This window comes from Limanda limanda, chromosome 18 (genome assembly GCF_963576545.1).
Source record: "Limanda limanda chromosome 18, fLimLim1.1, whole genome shotgun sequence".
Lineage (NCBI taxonomy): Eukaryota > Metazoa > Chordata > Actinopteri > Pleuronectiformes > Pleuronectidae > Limanda > Limanda limanda.
In genome coordinates this window covers 7,995,231-8,014,453 of record NC_083653.1, presented here as the reverse complement: position 1 = coordinate 8,014,453, position 19,223 = coordinate 7,995,231, and the positions used below count along the sequence as shown (strand labels likewise).

Sequence of the window (19,223 nt, the reverse complement as noted above, 5' to 3'; positions counted from 1 at the left end):
CAGTAACTAAAGGAAAGATTTGAGTGCGAGCTCTGAGAAGTGTTCCACCTCCTCAGAGGCATCTTTCGGGGAAAATATCAGAACGCTCTGAAACGGTAACAATAATGGTCTGTGTTCTCCCACGCAGAGACGAGTCAAGACGCTGACTAACTGGCCTGCTGGTCGGCTTTGGTGCACGATGAGTGACGGTGGCCTGGTTGATCAGCTCAGTCTGTTGTCGGGGGGGGGTGGTGGCAGGCTCGCTGCTGCAAAGCTTGGACGGTCGCAGAGGTCACCTGGCTCTCAGAGGAAGAGACAGCTTGACCAGTGAGCTGACAGCTGTGGCTCTGTGTACTCACACTCGGGAAAATACTCACAGACCGGGCGGCGGTAAAGTACACCGAGGGATGTGTATCGTGCTGATGGAAAATATCACAGGCTACAGCCATGCTAGCAGCTGGGTCAGCTAAATCCTAACATCAGCTGAAATGCTCGGTTGGAATGTAACCACACGAAATTGTAAATGGTTACTTAAACTTTAACAAAGTGCATCATCATCCAACTCACTTAATAGTTGTTGGGAAACGGCCTCCACATGGCTTAACGTCTGTTCAGATGGACAACGTGACAACTTCTCAAAGGTGAAGCAACTGGACTCCTCTGTGTTACACCTCATCGAATTGTTCTAAAAGATGGCTTCAGTCACTGTGGGTTCATATGTGTGCTCAAGTTTTAATTAAATTAGGACCAATATAAGTTTGATTTTTTATCACATTGACAGCTGAGACCGACTCAAGACCTTGCAACTGTGGCTCCAGAATCTGGCTCCACAGGCACAAGATGGCTGTGTTTGTGTGCCGTATATTTTAGCTTCATTTGTGGACAGTGGGCGGAAGTGGAGATGCATCATCCGTCTTTATTTATAGTCTACGGTCTTGCCCAAGAACATTTCGACATGTGGACAGGAGGAGCTAGTCATTAGCGGACGATCTGCTCATCCTCCTCAGCCACAGCCTCTGTGACATCATACTTCAAAAAAACACCAACTTGCTGATGGTGCCTCAACCCTTGGAGAACATGAGCATCTGTGAAAAATGTAACGATATTCCAAAGTTGTTGAAATCTTTCAGACTGGAACTTTAGAAAATATCAATCTGTGCTTCTCAATAAAAATAACAGAAATAAATCCAAGGCTTCAAAATACCTACATGATGTCAATTGTCTTTTTCTAGTGTAGAATTGTTTGTCTGCAGAGATGTGATGTTTACCGGGACGAGGGCTACCAGAAGCACTGGTGCATCTGAATAATTTATACTACAGAGAATAATAAACATAAAACGATGGAAAAGAGAAGGGCAGTTATGTTTCCCCTTGCACATATAGCCGCATGCAGCAAGTAAGTCCTTTATGGGATTGCAGATATAAAAAGTGAATGAAGGCGATGATGTTAAAGTATATTAACTCTGCGGACCGTGAGAGAAACTGAACCCCAAGGCCGAAAAGGAAATGTAGAAAAAAGACGGCATGAAACCGAAAGGATAAATGCCAAAGATATTCAGTGCCTTTCTTTGAAATGATTGCTTTTGACATCTGCACACATAGACAATGTACATGCGTGTCCTCGCAAAGTGACAGATTCTATCCCATTCGTCAAGCAGAGCGTTTCCCTAGCAACTGTGACTTACCCTTCTCCTCCGACTTTGGTGATCTTCAGGCGAAAGTCCACAGAGTTGAGTTCGGGGGGCTTCCACTTGAGAATGTCATCACACCTCCCGGCCTTGTACCTCTGCAGGGACACCCGATACAAAAAACAAATTACAATACAGAAGAAGATGATTTGTGGGGTAAATAAATATGAAATCTCCTTTCATTGAACACGGATGACAAATGTGTTTCCACGAGAAGTCATTCATTTTGTCACCCTATTACGCGCCGTCTTACTGGCTGAGTGATTTGTGAGCCAGGCAGAATTTTTAAGCAACAGCATCATTTCTCATTCTAATTCGGCTCCACTGTAATCTTAGGTTAAAAATGTGTCTGTGTATCAACAGCGTCAGGAAATGCAAACAAGTTCCTGATGAAAAACAAAGAGAGCTGAATGTATAATTTGTTCATGAACTTCATATTCGAAATGAAGCGATTACAAGTGTAAAATATTACGGTCGGATAAGCTTATGAATAAAAATAAATATGCATAAGAATAGATATGTAAATATAATGAGGCTTCCAAATTATGATTTAATATGATTGCGTTTTTCACACATCACCATTGTGGTTCACTGTGCATTAACGTCTCTTGGATTATTTATGCCTGCCTGACATTTGGTACGACATGAAACAAGTGCACTAGAACATGAGCAATGTAAAGGCATGACGGGTGGAGGCGGGAACAGATGACCAGATTCTGTCACTGTCAGGTTGCCCGGTAACAGAAGTCTACTCCGAGGAACTGTGTGGAAAATGGACAGGATTCCTCAGGAGGACCTGCGCTGTCAGAACAACATGACCAAATGAGGAGTTCCTGGCTCCACCCACGTATGGTCCTCTGACAGGATTAAAAAAAAAAAAAAATCACCATGGAAAGAAACGTACAGTACAGCGACTTGTCAAAAAGAAACCCACTGCTTCACAAACACAAAGCCCAAAGCCTTAGTTTGCTGGATAGCATGAAAATCATGCAGGTGGATAAAAAGTTTTCCAAAAGGCTTTTTCTATGAAGGCCAATGTCCCTAAAATTACCCTTATACTCTTTATATTATACAATGCTATTGTCTTGGTCTACATCCAATGTTGTATTCCATTTGTCAAAGTTCAGTGCCACGTCTCCTCCGTCTGGTTCTGAGAGTAACTACTCAAACACAGCTGATGCATGCATTTCAATTTTGGACTGTAGTCTTTCATCTGAAAGCTGAGTTTCTTTTACATTTGGTGCATCACCAACGTTTTTTCACCATTCTCCACATTGCTGAAGAATACTCGTCTCCGTCGCTATACCGTCGGTCCAGCTTTCAGCTCCGATGGGCCAGTGCAGAGTTGTCGTCATAGAAACTAAAACGATATTCAACCTGCAGTAATTGGCTTAATGAGAATGAGCAAATGGGCGATTCACTCGTATGTGAAGGTCTCGCTTTAGGTCTGCTAAATCAAAAAGTCAACCTAAGTAATCTGTTTGAGTTATGGGTAGTTTGACTGTGTCGTTTTAGGCGTAAAAAGAAGGGAACAAAGTGTGAAGTGTCCTTCTGCATTGTCCATTGTGGTGCTCTCAGTGTGGGAGGCGTCCTTCAATCCTCTTTTAAAAGCCTATTCACCGCAGTCAACTAGACAGCACGGAAAGAGGGCACGTATCTTTTGAAGAACCTCGACTTTTGTTTCCTCTTCTGAAAACGTGGGAGTGGACGGGAACATTCTTCAGTGCATTTAGTTATGCTATACTGCACAGGCATCAAGATAACCATTTGTGAAATAACTTGCCCACTTATGTAGCTGTAATGGGAAATGAAACAGAAAAAGGGAAATCTACAAATGCATTAAGTGATGAAATGTTCCTCTTCCTACCGTTAATTGGCTACTTGATAAATGATTTGAACTAAAGAGAGAGAAATACCAACTTCTGAAGAGCTAAGATGCATAATGAGGAATGTCTGCATGGTTTATGTGCTAAGAAAACAACAGTATATAAACTGTGACCGGCCCTGGAGAATCCACAAGGTTTATGTTTAAAACTCTCACACCACATTTTCAACCAGAATGAATTTCACTTGAAATGAATCCAAGCCGGCAGAGCCAGAGCAACAACATCGCGAAAAACCCAATCAGACTGCAGATTAAATAAATAGACAACCTTCGAATTAATGCCAGAGTGGAAAGAGTGCTGCCAGTCGTACTCGCGCTTTCATTACCATTGTTAGACTTGTCAATAAGTGACTGCACATACAAAACAAGAGCTTTCTATTGAAGTGCCCATCAGACATTCAAAATCTGACCTTGGCTTGAATTCAGGGAACACATCTCCAATCTATCAAAACTCATTTGCATGTAATGATTGCATAAAATCTGCTCCTGTTGCTGGTTTGGGATGTGACTTCAGAGGCTGTGGGTGAGGGGGGGGGAATAGCTGAGAGTGATACACACTGTGAAAGCACAGGTGTGGCTGCATGGCTTCTAACAAATACAAAGATAAACACATTAAGAGTAAATGTAAATTCAAATGACTGTCATATCATCTAACTATCAATTAAATTAACTCTTTTATAATGTTTTTATGGGAATTGCAGACTAATAAAGCTTCTGTTAGATCTGTTAGAAATTTCATTAATTTATATATATATATATATATATTTATATATATAGATGTGATATACAATATGATATCTGGAATACTTCACTGTTGGCAGAATGACGCAAAACAATGACACGTCTTCAAATGGAGGAGCTGAGGTCCAATCTTCTAGACCCCCTAAAAATGATTCAAGAACCTGGATTCCTTTTATTAAATATAAGTGGGTATTCTATTTCCCTGACTGCAGTTTGTCAATATCCAATTTTGTACACAACTTGCACACCCTCCCTGTATTGTAAAGTTGCTGTTGTCGTTTCTCCCCTTTTTTCCCTTCCCTCCCGCTCTGTGCCAATATGTCTCTGTGCCTACAGATCTGTGACAGAAACACTCCATTACCATATGACTATAGAGTATGACAGGCTCATCTTGCCACTAAAATATTCAAAGGGCTTTTACAACTGTCTTGTTGTCTTGCAATTGTCTCGGCGTTTCTTTTGCTTTGTTTTGTGTGTGTTTGTATTATTCCTAACAGTGATATCTTATATGGAGAACAACAAAGTGAGAAAAGGGCTGATCGTCTATAATCATGCACAAATTGCTAACTATGGATGTGAGAAATTATGCCAGAAGCCATGCATGGTAAATAAAAGCTAAATAAATGTAGAAAATGTTATTCTACTGAGGAGAAAGAATCTTGCTTGAGGATGTGCTTCAAGATGCATCCTTTGATTACCCTTTTTTCAAAGCCTCATTTCAATAACAGCTTTTTGCTTCCAGGCAGACTTATTGTGTAAGTGTGCTGCGGATTACAGACAAAAGGCTGGAAAAGTCCAATAAATCTGTTCCCCAGAGAAAATGCTCCCTCTGTCAGAGCTCAGACACACTGGCCCATTTGTTTGAGAGTCACATTGTGTGTGTGTGTGTGTGTGTGTGTCTTTTGGTGTAAATGTACAAAATGGTAAAGCAGTATTCACGATCTGTCTCAGAATAAATTTTAGTTGAGGAATACAGGGAAAGGGGAAAGTTTAGATATTGAGGGGAATGGGGCAGAGCTGTGACATACAGACACTCTCAAGAACAACAAATCCCACATAAAATGATTAAATGGATTCATGAAACCAACAAATTCCCCATAATCAATGTTTCGACCCGAACTCAAGTCTGTTTCCCAATATAAATTCACTTCTCTGGGCTCGGAATTGATACAAATCACATCTTCTGTGCTGCATTGGCTTTTTGAGTGGAGTTAAAATGATTTGCCATAAAACAACAGTGAGAAGTGAAATGCTTCTTGATTCTCCTTGTGCAGAGATCACCACCTGGAGCGCTCCCCCATAAGCAATTATGCCATCTGTGACAATGGCCCTGTTATAAATTCAGAGTCTTTCCAGTACTCCCTCCTCAAAGAAACCATATTCCAAGGACGCTGTGTGTTGGGTGAGATAACACGCCCAGCAATCGGCGGAGCGGCTGCAGAGGCAGACCTTTGTGCTCACATAAACTGACTTCAAGCCCCTGCTGAGATTAACCTAGAGACCACCCTAATCCTATCCAAATAAAGAGATTAACATCACAGAAAATGATGTAGTGGTTGACAAAACATCAATGACTTTGGAAAATAATCTCAATCTGAGGCAGACATACATTAATATAGGCCTGCAGTGTTGGTGATAAAAAGCTATTTTAATTCCTCCTAGTGCTGCATGTGCTGTAAATTGCTGTGAATAGACCTTTATATACGAGTAATGAGTTTGTAAGATGAAGTCTTATCAAATATTTAGTCTGAGACCAATAGTCTTACGAAGTGAAACCCTTTGCTCTCTGTTATTGATTAGATGGGATTTCACAGCAATGATGTCTTTTTCCATCTCCTCATATTGATTCCACCTGGGGAACGGATACAGATTATAAATCAGATAACAGTGTCTCTCTTTGACACAGGATGGGTCGCTCCATCTTTTTTACTCTCAAACTGAAACCAGGTAAATGCATCTTCACACATCTAATTCAAATGCTTTCTGTTCTCGGAAAATTCCCCATTGACAAGGTGAAACTGAAAATAATACCAAAAGATGAACTTCTTATGAAAATGGCTCCTGGTGTTATAAATCAAGTGAAAGCGAAAGTCGACGTCCATTTTTATAAACGGTGGTACGCATAATGGTTAACAGCTTCACTTTAAAATGTACTTGTGATGTACAATGCAGTAAAAAGAGTAATTGAACATGACGTATAGGGCACAACAGGACAATATATTGGTATTGATTTACTCATGAATTAATAAATCAGAGCAAATTAAGCAGTATGTCATTGTTTTTACTAACAGAGGATTTCTACAATGAACAAAAATAGAAAATATTTCCAGTTGCAGATCATCAAATCTTAAAACATCCCCCTCCATCCAAAATGTGAGCTCCCACTGCTCTGCATCCATCACAAATAATGGCTTATTTACATAGGTTGGCATATAAAGGGGACTTCAAACAGTGTCAATCAATAATGCAATGACACAGGCTAAAGGTCGAAAGAGTAAATGCCTTTTAAAAAGCGAATTAATTCAGAAAAACACTCGGTGACAAACTTATTCTTTTATATTCAAGGTGACCATGACAATGGGATGGTTTGTGTGCACAGCTCATGATTGGATTTGGGCGTGTGTTGCAGACAGAACAGGTGTGGGGGGGGGGGGGCTACAAATGTACCACAAAATAAAATCTTAATCCTTTTCCTTTTCAAACAATGAAATATTCAACTCAATTAAATATTTTCTTATAAAAGAGAATGTTTAATTTAAAAAAAGCCAGTAGCAGCAGCAGACAGGCTCTATCCCCGTATCCATCGCAATCTTAATTCTTCCTTGTGAATATTTAATAACTTCTTGGAAATGGCTGTTTACAATTGTGCTGTACAAATTGTATTTTGTGAAGGCCATCACAAAACACTATCTCCTTTCACATTTCTAGGATTCTTGTTATTGAGTGTGTTTCTGCTAAACATGCTCACTGCAGCAAGAGGACTAGACACTGTAACTAGGGAACAACTCACATACAACACACACCAACTGGTACAGTCCAGTTTGAGTTACTGATATAAGCACAACCATTTTCTATTAGTTACATAATATATATCAAACTAAACTATTCCTACTTGAATTTTATTGGTTATGTTGGTAAGTTAATTGTGTCACTCTGCTTTTTCCGGATTGTGGTTGTTAAGGAATGTTAGTACCATTAAAACATGTCTTTAACAATGGCCTGGGTATCATCAGGACAGTACCTGTGTGCCCTCTGTTAGCAATCTTAGAGCTAAACGACTATCGTATGATGATGAATATTTCACGGGATCTGATATAGACCCAATGTTCGCTATACACCGTTTTAGTTTAATTAATTACACAGGTCCAACGTTCCTCTACACAAAACAGTAATACTTTTTGTAGGTGCTTCAGGTCTCTATTAACAGCTATCTGCATATGAATGGAGATTAAAGATATAACAGAGATTATTCTGTTCGCAACGCTCTGTCTTATTAGCGGAGTGTGGTTAGATGCATGTGAATTAATTAATCTATTTGTATTTCTTTTGACAGCCTCTCTTTGTCTATGGCAGATCCCAAAAAACTAAACCTCCTGCACAAGCTGTTAGCATGTTTAATGCAATAGAAAAGAAAACCTAGACAGTGTTAAACAATTGTTTCTTTAGTGAGGCCGTCATATCAGATGACTGACTATTTACATCATCATTAATTACAATCACCATCACTAGTTTTTCAGCCCATTTGTTCGAGAGGCGACCAGCTGTTGACCTTCAAGAGTTTGGAGCGATTTCCTTGTCAGATTTATGCAACCGTTATAAAAACATTGTGAACTGTGATTTGATAACAGATCAGCCTGAAGAGTTTTAATGGGACATGAGGGAAATCTCTGCCTAGGGTGGTCATTTCTGAAATCAACTGTATATAAAGCAGACTTCCACCCTGACAGCGAATCATATGAAAAGGGATTTTCGAAGAAAGCATCTGATAAAAATTTAACTGAACGACGACCTGTCCTTAAAATCAGTCGACTTATTGACACAACATCTGCTCATTGGTGCATCTGATTCTGTTGCTGCTTGATGAACAGCAACCATTTCAAAAAACTGTAAAAAGCACCTCTGCCACAACAAATCAATCCCTGGTTGATTAACATCCGTGGGGGGGCTTCGATGCTTTCAACACCTTCTTCCTGCCTATATTGTTTATGATCCATCTTTTTCACTGATGTTAGAGAGGACAACATCACCTCGAATCAATATAGGGCTTCATCAAAACCGGTGCTCTAAATCCCAAAACATTCCCCATTGTCGATTCCATGTAAATTGGAAAATAATTAAAATATTCTCAAAAGCTTTTCTTACATAATGGAGCGGCTTAAAAAAAGAACTAATTATCACATCCTATTTTTAGGTAAATAAACATGCAGTAAAGGATCATTTTTCTACAGTGCGGTAAATTAGAAACTAATCTAATTAGCTGCGCTGTTTTTATGTGATAGAAATGTCGTAAATTAAGCCCTTTTTCAAATCCAACTGACATCCAAATACATGACAAGTATATAGGGGAAAGATTATATTCAACAAGGCACAAAGAAATCAGTGTCACGAACTACAAGCACATGCTAATACACAGTATCTTTGGGTATATGTATTGATCAAGACAGCAATCTGCCAGCATTGGAGCTAGGTTTGCTTTAGAGATGCACATCTTCTCACAGCTGTTGAAACAAACCGCCGCCACATTTCATCGACAGCTCTCTAGAGGACTGTCTCTTTATGATGGCTGTATGATAATTACTTCACAAATCACAGACAGGAGCCAACAAAGCTCAACAAGAGGGAGAAACAAACAACTGGTAGAGGCGGGGGCCTGAATTTTGAAATCAGTTATATTCTGCTTTAAAACAACAGAAACTCTCATGCTAATGTGCCATCTGGAATCGTTCTGTCCAATTCATTAAATGTAATTAACAGATGCAGCCCTCTGAAAAATCCTCTTATCAAAGCTGCACTGTAATGCTTCATTTCATATTCATGTAAAAGCTCCATTTTAATGCTCAACTTCCTCCCAGCCGGTGATGTTGAGTGTTTATTTTTTCATATGTCACCAAGATACGTTATGCTGGTATTTTAGTAACAAAACCATTGTCCTGTATTTCACTAAAAGATGTGTCACTCAAAGGTTTTGGATCCAAAACATGGCAAGTTGGACTTTTAGGTTATCCCTTATAGGCTCTGTATGAATATCTACAGTAAGTAGAAAACAAATAATAATAATAGTTATAGCAGAAGATTCTCTGCAGCCCCTGTCAACACAATCCTGTCTGCGCTCTGCAGGCAGTCCAGTTGACCTCAGGGCTTTATTATTCCTCTTGATATCCACTGTCATTTGTGAGAGCTCATATGGCGTGTGATCAAAGATGATCAAACGAAGCGAAGCACCTGAGGGTGGTGGTAAAATGTCTGAATACTTATGTCAATGTGAGTATCGAGTGTAGGTGAAGAGCTAAAAGTAAACAGTTTTAGCATGAGGCCGAAAAAACGGTATTATCTACATTAATATTACAATAGGATATTTTATTTACACAGATCAGCCACAGGTTTAAAACCTGTAACCGGTTTAATGTTGTTGCTGGTCGGTGTATCACACAGTGGAATAAGGCTCCTCGAGTCCAACGCAGGACAAAAGAAATTTCGCATTACTCTCACGTATTCAAAAATGAATTTCTACAAATCAGTATTCCAAACAGTACGGTTCTGCCATAACACACAAACACACACACGCTGCCATGTGTCTGGTTTACTGTGCAGCATCTCACAGTGAGGTCTGTGTTTATGTGAATCCATGCAGGAGGGTGGTTTCCTTTACAATTGCAGGCAAGATTGAAATGGAGAGTGACAAATGGCGGCTGGTACTGACAAACTGTGTCATGAAGGAGCTCGGTGGAAGAAAGGACTGCGTCTGACAATCAACCCGCGGCTATGGCGCTGCGGCTTTGAAAAATGACAGACTGCCGTACATACAGAGATGGAGGCTTACCCCGCATGGCTGGAAGACAAGCCCGTCAACTTCGTGGCTGACCTGGGATGTGAAGCTGCCTTCCAGTAGCTGAAATATAAAAAAAAAAAGAAAAAAAAGGAGGATACAGTTTTAGCCAAGGAAAAGATTAGAAATGACAAGATGGGCAGCTGAGAGCTCTACCTGGAAACACAGGAAGTAACATTGATGCATAGAGTCGGTTACAACAACTATCCCTCAAAAAGTGAGGCGAGTATTGAGTTTTAACTAGTGCTGTCAAACGATTAAAATATTTAATAGCATTTATTTCATAGTTAACTCGCGATTAATCGAAATTAATTGCAAATTTTTATCTATTCTAAATGTCCCTTCATTTATTTTTTTTCCATAATTTTACCTACGTTTTAATGCTCTTATCAACATGGAAAAGTGGATTGGCTTCCTTGATGCAAATATTTAATTTTATTGAAAAACAACATTGCCAAACAGGGCGGTACAAAATAAAATTATAAAGTGCACATTTCAGGTAAACAAGGACTCAGCCTATAGTGCAGTTAAACCATGGCTTAATATTTTATTTTTTTCAAGTTTGCTGTGAACATAGCAGTCAGGCCTCTTATTTCAGAAACAATGAACCATAACAGTTAGGTTACCAATAAAAGGTAAGCGTACTACTTCTTTGCTTTCAGCTAGCTACTCAAACAGACAAACAACAAAATAACAAACAAACAAAATACACAGGCAAGTGTCGGCCTACTTTGAAATAAATGAAACAAAGAACATTGTAGGGCTATTTGAGTCCTCCCCATATTTGTGGAAAATGTATGAAATAAGAAGTACCCTATTTTGAAATAAATAAAAACATATAGCTGCAGTCTAATAGTGTAACGGACTGGGTTTATGTTTATGTTTGGTTTTGACGTATGTTCAGTAAAACACTGTGTTGAAGGAGCGTTCTGATATCCTGAGGGTCAGTGAAGGGGTTGGGGTGGGACATGTGACTGTTTGGACCAATAGGGTGGGGTTGTTTGGGGATCGGGGATCAATGAGGAAGTGAAGTGCTGTTGATGTGTGCGAGTGACGGAGTAAGAGTGAGACGTGCACATGTTCGTGTGGAGGAAAATACAAGTTACTAAACCACGAAGAAGTTCCGGTCAGACTGGAGGCGAACACAGATACTGAAGCTGCAGCTCTGCGTTAATCTCGCGTTAAAAAAATTGACGGCGTAAAAATGGGTTTGCATTAACCCCGTTAATAACGCGTTGAACTGACAGCCCTAGTTTTAACAAAACCTCAAGGCTTACATATCCTGCAGAGTCTGATGCCTTATTTTTATCCATCCAGCCCTGAAACTAGGCATTCGTCTCTTTGATTGAGATCAATATCTGTAACGTGACAGGCCAGTTTGAGGACAAGAATAGCAACAAATCATTTAGTCCCCGATAACTGGAGAGAGTGAATTTCATATCCACAATGAGCGTCAACCATAAAACGCTGCAGCTGTTGCAGGGAAAAGGAACCTACATTACCTAGATGGAGGGGGGACTCCCTGGGGACATGGCAGAGCTACGGTACAATGAAAGCATATTTTCAACATCATGAAGCACATCAACAGCCACGGCAACCGGAGCAACGATATAAGAGGCACTAAATTAAAACGGAATGTGAGAACTGCACAGAAGAAGAGATGCCTTAATTCAAGAGTGCTCTCCTACAATGGTTTCTGCATTCTCATTACAGAAACTGTAGGGTTTTCATTCCACACTTGAATTTGTTCAGCTTTTCCAGCCTCCATCTCGAAAATGTTTGATCTAAAACCAATCGTTGTTCCTTCTTCATTTGTTAGGCTTTTTAACTTTACATGTATTTCATAAAAATAACTAAACATCACACGAGAGGAAAGAAAAACTGAAAGGGCATAATGAGACTCCTTTTAACTACACCTGTGCTGTTTCTACAGCAACAGGTCGACATTTCTGCTGCGCAAGAGCCTTATTAAATACAGTCATCAAAAATATTGGCACTCCTGACATGACTAACAATATCTTCAGACATAAATGCAAATCGACCAATTTTGTATAGCAAGAATATGTGATTAGGTTTCCAGTTACTGAGAAAGAGGAGAAAAAACATGAACATGAAAGTGAGTGCTGCAAATACTGTTTGTGGCTTATGGACTTACAAAATCAAAAACAAATCTTCTGTAACACTGGAGAATACAAGAACCACCTGCTGTACACAACACTGACCAAAAGAAAATGATCAGATTAGCTGAAAGAATTTCAAATCTTCAGGTAGGTGTTTTTTAAAAGTCTGACTTTTAACTACACTGCTGTGAGTAATTTGAGATGCCTCCTCCTCACTCTGAACCGTCTTGTGCCTCATAACTACAACAGATCTGTGTTTTGTTTGTTGTTGTTATTTTGTGTTTTCTTTATTTGTCCCGTTGCATGTTCTTCTCCGTGTCACTGTGTTATTGAGAGTTCATCATGTTCTGCTATGTCCAGACATTTATTGTGATGAATAAATTGAGGCAAATGCTTCCACCGACTGTGTGAACACTAGCAGAAGCCTCAATAAAATATTAGAGAGGAAATAAGGCTGGATGTTAGAAACAAATCCAAACAGTGTGAAAGCAGAGGAGCCTAATTGTGAGTCAAACATTCTCTGCAGTCAAGTATGAATGTGAAGACTTTTGTGCTCAGACAGAAAAAAAATAATGTGACGATCGTGAGCAAGGTTAGCTGAACTCAATTTTCAGTGTAATTTGAAAAGCAAGGAGCAGAACTGCACGACCTTTAAATCAATGTTTTAAAATCGAAACATGTGATCCAAGATGAAACTGCAACGGCATTGGAAATTCAACTACTTTCACCAAAATAAAAATGTGCCTGGACTTCAATGTGATGTTGTGTATGACGATGTTACAATGGATTAGCAGACTGAAGCAAATATATTAGTATTCTGCACTGGCATGCAAGTGAAATCTGCTGCTGCTGCTCAGAGAGAAATCAATCTAAAAAACGTATCATATACCTCAGAAAATGTCCAGCTGTAATGTAATACCAAAATATCAAATCTAATATATGACTGCACATATCTACACAGAGCAGAATCTGAAATTGCAGGAGGACTATCGATCATCAATTTCAAAAAAAGGGCTGTAGGGCTGCAAAGCAAAGAATGGTCACAAATATGGATTTTAGTTAGCGAGCTAGAGAGCTCCAATACTTTCCCCCCTTCCAAAATAAGTACCCATCAGATACCAGTTTACTTAATCCAAAAAAACTAACGCCAAAAATCATAAATTTATTGTGAGAGCTGTATGCTACTGATTACTAACATTGTTGTGTAGCCTGGCTCAGGTCAACCCTTGTCAAACACAAATACATACTTAGAATGAATGAATGAATGAATGCTATTGCTTTTTGCTATCTGGGTTGACGGCCAAGTACACACACAAATAAATCTAGGAATACAGGACAATTACTTTCCTAGCTTACTTGTTTGACTTTCTACTGTGAATCTATTAGATAGCTTTACTGTTACTCTTTAAACTCGCTTTTGGTTTAATGGCCCCGCAAATTTGTGTCAATGTTATTTTTACAGCTTGTTGTGCAGCCTCTGAATGGCTGTCAAGAGAAAAACAAGTGATGCAGGTTGATGACTCTTTTTTTTTAAATGTCTTAAATAGAAATAGGTCAAAACTGTAAAGAAGAATCCAAAAGAAGGGCATGTGCAGAACATTAGGATGAGTCACTGGCAGTCAAAGTAGTTGAATCGTTATTTTGTGTACTTTTTGAAACCCCTCATGCAAAAACTCGACAACTCATCGTTGCTATTCTGTATGTTCATGCAGGGCAGTAAACATATTTAGGCAAGCAGGAAATGGATCAATAAAATAGAGAGCAAATGCATTAGTGCACCACACTAGATATCAGGTGTCATATAGAACCCATCAAGATGAACTGAAGCAAAAAGCAATACGTTTTAGTCATACTGCTCGAAGTGGAACAACAACATTGTACATAAGAGAAAACTTATATAACATATTGTATCTTATGTTTGACTGACAGACAATAAAATGAAATGAATAAATATTACTTAAGATTCCCTGCATCTCTGCACTCACTGTTAATCAGTAGGCACGGGCATCGTAGGTTCCTGTTGATGAGCTCATAGGAAACTGTTCAACTATCATCAGAGCCAAGTAGCACTCAGTATGCAGGAGATGACAGATTGTCATTATCTGCTTGGAGATTAATCAAATTAAAACCTTAATCATAAACACAACAAAGCGTGGAATATAACAAAACTATATTCGTGCTCAATGCAACGCTGGCAAACCACAACAGAGACAGCCTCAGACCAACTTGGTCTCTCGATAAACATCTATGAGGGCACATTCAGTCTCTGGCAAAAATCCTCTTAGAAATCTGAAGATACTGACTTTAAATAATATCAAGGACTTCTATTCACATTAGAAAATAAATCAGGACACAAAGAAACTGATTTAAACAAACTGTCTAATAGGAGACATGTGTTCCATGTGTTGATCAACCACAACAGGGTGTGTCAGCCGACCAATCAGAGCAGACTTGGCTCCAATGGGAGAGGGCCTTTAAGAGAGAGGAACTAAATGTACAGTTTGAGGAAAGTGATGTGTTTTCTGAACATTAGAACCTGCAGTCTGTTCAAGTAATAGCTAAAATAACTAATGTGAATATGAGCATAATTGCATATTCACATTCATCTACAGTCTACAGACACAGCTGCACAAAACTAAAAGTACTGTAGGCTTTGTCAACAGGTCTCTAATGTCCTCCAGCAAAATATCTGCAGTGTAAAATCCTCTCTGTCCTGCTGACACGTCTGAACAAGCCACAACCCCTCGACACTGCATAGATTTATCAAAAGCAAACTAAAGCGTTCACTCCCCGCTCTATCTGCAAATAAAGCAGAGCAACATCACTGTTTTCCACGATGATGAATGAGTCACGGCAGATCACACAAAGCTCGACAACCATGCTGACAGGGAGAAGGCAGATAGCCAGACTAAAGAGAACGGATGCCTTTATGAGGGAACGGCGCGTAGGCGGTAAGATCTGGGAGTTCCATTTCAGTTCTTCTGCCATCTTAGCACACCCACCCACCACCTTCATCGAGCACAGTGAACCTTGCAGGGAAAGATGAGAAGAAAGAAGACTTCCACTCACACATCCTCCTACAGTAAGGAAGTTCCTTGGAGCGATAATGTGGAGAGGGGGCAGCGACCCTGCTTTCATGGTAAACCCTCTTTAGGAAGAAAATACAAAGCGCTGCCTGGTACAGTGTTGCTGTGTGGGCGGAGGCAAACAGCAAAGGCCCATTAAGAGATCAAGCTTTCATTGGAGACTCCGGGGCAGAGACGGGACAACGGAAGCGCTTGGGGAGACAAATCAACTGCGGACATGCTCTCTCCCCTTGAGAGAGTAAATGTCTGGGTGATGGAAGTAGGACCATTTTCCTTTCCAGTGATTCATGTTTGGGCTCATTTCACAGAAGGGCACAAAGATGAATGGATCATATGATGATAGCACTGAAATGACATGAAGTCTGTCGTTCTCCTTCACCTTCACGCACACACGTTGTCGTCTGTCTCTTGCAGAGCAAGGACTGATTTTAATTTGACAATCAGACAGAAGGAACACTTTCCATAAAATCTGGTTGTCTCTTAATCTAACATGGATAAAATGCAGATTAGAAAGAGTACACAAAAAATGTGTAAATTTTCATTTATTTAACCAATTGGTTTGAGGTGATGTGATTTAATTAAGGTATTGATAACTTTAAGAAGCTGTCAATATAAGCACTCAAGAAAGACTCAACTACAAATACAAATTAAGAGTAAAACATTGACAAGTGTAAATATATATATATATATGTGTGTGTTAATGCTATGTTGTTCTATTATTCCTAGAATGACTTTTTATTAGAGTAATGGAGCTGTTTTTGTTTAAAAGACACGTTATCTTATTTGAAAATATCAGACTGTGACATTATTATGTGTTGCCAACTTACAATAATCCCCAGTGTAGAAATGAGGGTTTTGGACCTTTACTCTGAATAACTATTCCCTGTTGTGGTTTAGAATAATGGAACATACGTGCTGCATAGCAAACACACAAGGAATCAGTGTAATGTAGAATACATTTTCTCCTCATTTCCACCTGAGGTGAAATCCACAGGGATCAGGTGAAGACCAAAGTGACAACAAACCATGAGAAAGCTAGAACTTTACTTTGTGGATGAACGTCACAACCATAACAACTAGTGTAGGAAAAAAAAGGATGTTCTACAAGTGAAAAATTCAACTAAATGATTCAGTCTGAAAATAACGCTCTTTATGTCATTTTGTCATTCGGAGAGCAGTTTAACATTCCAAGACCGGAGAAGGCAACAAAAAAATGAGGTGCTTGCACTTAGAAACCGGACAACTTCTGTTGCATGGACTTTTTTGTGTGGTAGGAAAAGTCCGACAGGGACCAGAAAGCTGTACTTTACAAATAATGCTGAAGACCCCACAACAGACCTCTTTCCCCACCTACGTGAGAATCATGTTGAACAGTAGGGAGAGAGTCGACGGAGGAGAGCACGGCAACAAACTTTCTAAAAACGTATCCCAAACGACGTCGCAAAAAGCTTTTGCCCACGGCACACCATATGGTAAATAATCACAGAGATGGAAGGAGATAACGACTGTCGTTAAAACTTCCATCTGCTACGGCACAACCCAAATTTACACAGGCAAGAAAAGTAACGAGTAACGATACGAGTCATCAGCTAGATATGAAATTACCCCCTTACTGACATTAGATTTTGGACATTGGCCATAAGTTCAAAGTTAATTGCTGACAAAACATCTGTAAAAATTTGCAATGAGGATAATACAATTTCCTAAAAAGCTCCAAATACAGCTTGAGGTGAACTAGTTTTTTTTTCTTCCTGCTTTTGTAGTTTAAGCTTAGAATGAAAAATAAGTATTTTTAAATATGTATTTTGAATATATCTTCAACTTATAGTCAAATATACTTTGGATTTTTTATGAACACTGCATCAATGGCACAAGGCCTTAGTAAAAAAACAACGACAATATGGTTAATTTTGGGTAAAATATCTCAAGCTTTTCCATAAACCCCTGGTCGGACACGATGGATGTTCCCTTTCTGAAGCCATGCTGTCTGCTCCTGCTCCTGCTCATTGCACTGAGAGGTTTCGTTGCGGGGGCTGAATCAAAACTAGAGAGGCTGGATTGATATTCCAATCAGACCACGAGGCTCTTGCTAGGGGCTTTTTTCAAGCCTAATGTGAACAGCCCCTCTGAAGTCAGTTTGCAGTTCCATATTAAACTGAAAGCCCATATCCCAGTGTGCAGACGTGGCTGCTGAACCACTGACTGGCTGGCCTAGAGTCAAACCAGGTTACAGAGTCTGCAGAACTTAAACGTCTTTAAAAAATGTGACTTTTGATGGATTGTTCTTTGACTGCAACTACAATTAAAACCATATTTTACATGGCCATTGGTGATGACATGGAAAAGATAAATATGGACATTAACAGTTAGAGATTAAACCAATAAACTATAAAGTAGAAAAGTCCGGGAGGAGAAATAACAAGGCACAGCAGGAAACTGAATTGTTGTATAGCGAAAAGCTAAGAAGCGTTTGTCATTTAAGGTTCAAATTTAAGGTTAATTCATTTAAACTCTTAATTTATTACCTCAGTCAATTTTTTTAATTAATTACTATTATTAATAATTATTGTATCATAAAGCTTGTTGGAAAAGTCTTGATTTTTTCCAATTATCAGACAGGATCCTGCAGAGGAGCGAGTAGTTGTAGTACAAACTATGATAGTGTACAATGATTGGCTGAGGCCTTTACTTGGAGAGCGAAAGGTCAGACAAATGGAATCTTTTAGTACGCTACCCAGCGCACCATCAATATTACCAACACAACACACCCCATGTCTGCACAGGGCATGTGGTGCTCGCATAAGCAGCACATGGGATCTCTAGTGAATCTCAATGCCCAAGACCAAAGGTGCAAGCTCATGAATGCTTTGTGGCAGAACATGAGATATGGATTGTCAAAGTCAAGGACCCCACATTCTTTCTGTTTTACAGTAAGTTTACAGGCCAGTAAAGCAGATTAGAATCCTTAAGACTTGTAATAACATACTGAAGTAATGGAAACATAAGTGGGATAAACTCAAAGCAGCATTTTAATTCAGTGGAAAGTTGAATCATCACAGACCAACTCAGTTATTAAGCCTAGATTCAGTCAAATACTAATAATCAAGTCCAAAACTTGATTTGTTACTTTGTTAAAGCAAACACATAACAGAGACAAAGCCAAAAAAGACCAGAGGTCCCACTTTTCTTCTCTGGAGTCTCGACAGCTGACAGAGATGTGAGGTCACTGAACAACAAGCAACCTGCAGACTGACAGAACTCAGCTAATGAGGATGCTGAGGAGTTTATTTCCTTTCTTTCCAGCCAGGTTACTACTGACCTCCTGTGACAGGGTCTGGGTCTGGATATAACACCAAGGAGAGAACATTTACTTCTACAGACACGTCTACACCTAAGCTATAGTACAGGACCGGTCTATGTATCAGGTTACTAAATGCAAAGAGAGTATTGATTTCCCACCGGGACCACTGAGAATGCAAGATTTTATGCAACAGAATAGTGAATGTACAATCATTTTATAATAATAAGCATTTTTTTATTTCTAGTCTTCAGGTTGGAGGGATGGAACATCGGACAGTGCACGCCTGGGCTAACTGGCTTGATCTCTGCCAGTTAGACACATTACCAGCCTTTCTGCTGGAGAGAAAAGACGAGCCGACGACTACAAACGCACAGTAG

The 19,223-nt window shown here is 39.5% G+C and overlaps 1 protein-coding gene across 2 annotated transcripts in view; it reads right to left on the bottom strand.

Annotated features, from left to right (window-relative positions):
* rngtt (RNA guanylyltransferase and 5'-phosphatase) overlaps positions 1-19,223 on the bottom strand; it is a 71,385-nt gene that overhangs the window by 12,287 nt on the left and 39,875 nt on the right. Inside the window, exons 12-13 of one of the 2 annotated variants that reach the window (XM_061091146.1) lie at positions 10,334-10,402; positions 1,665-1,765 (exon numbers count right to left, since the gene is read on the bottom strand). In XM_061091146.1, coding sequence (XP_060947129.1) covers positions 1,665-1,765; positions 10,334-10,402 — 170 coding nt within the window. The remainder of the gene's footprint in view (positions 1-1,664; positions 1,766-10,333; positions 10,403-19,223) is intronic. The other variant, XM_061091147.1, reaches the window with a different exon arrangement.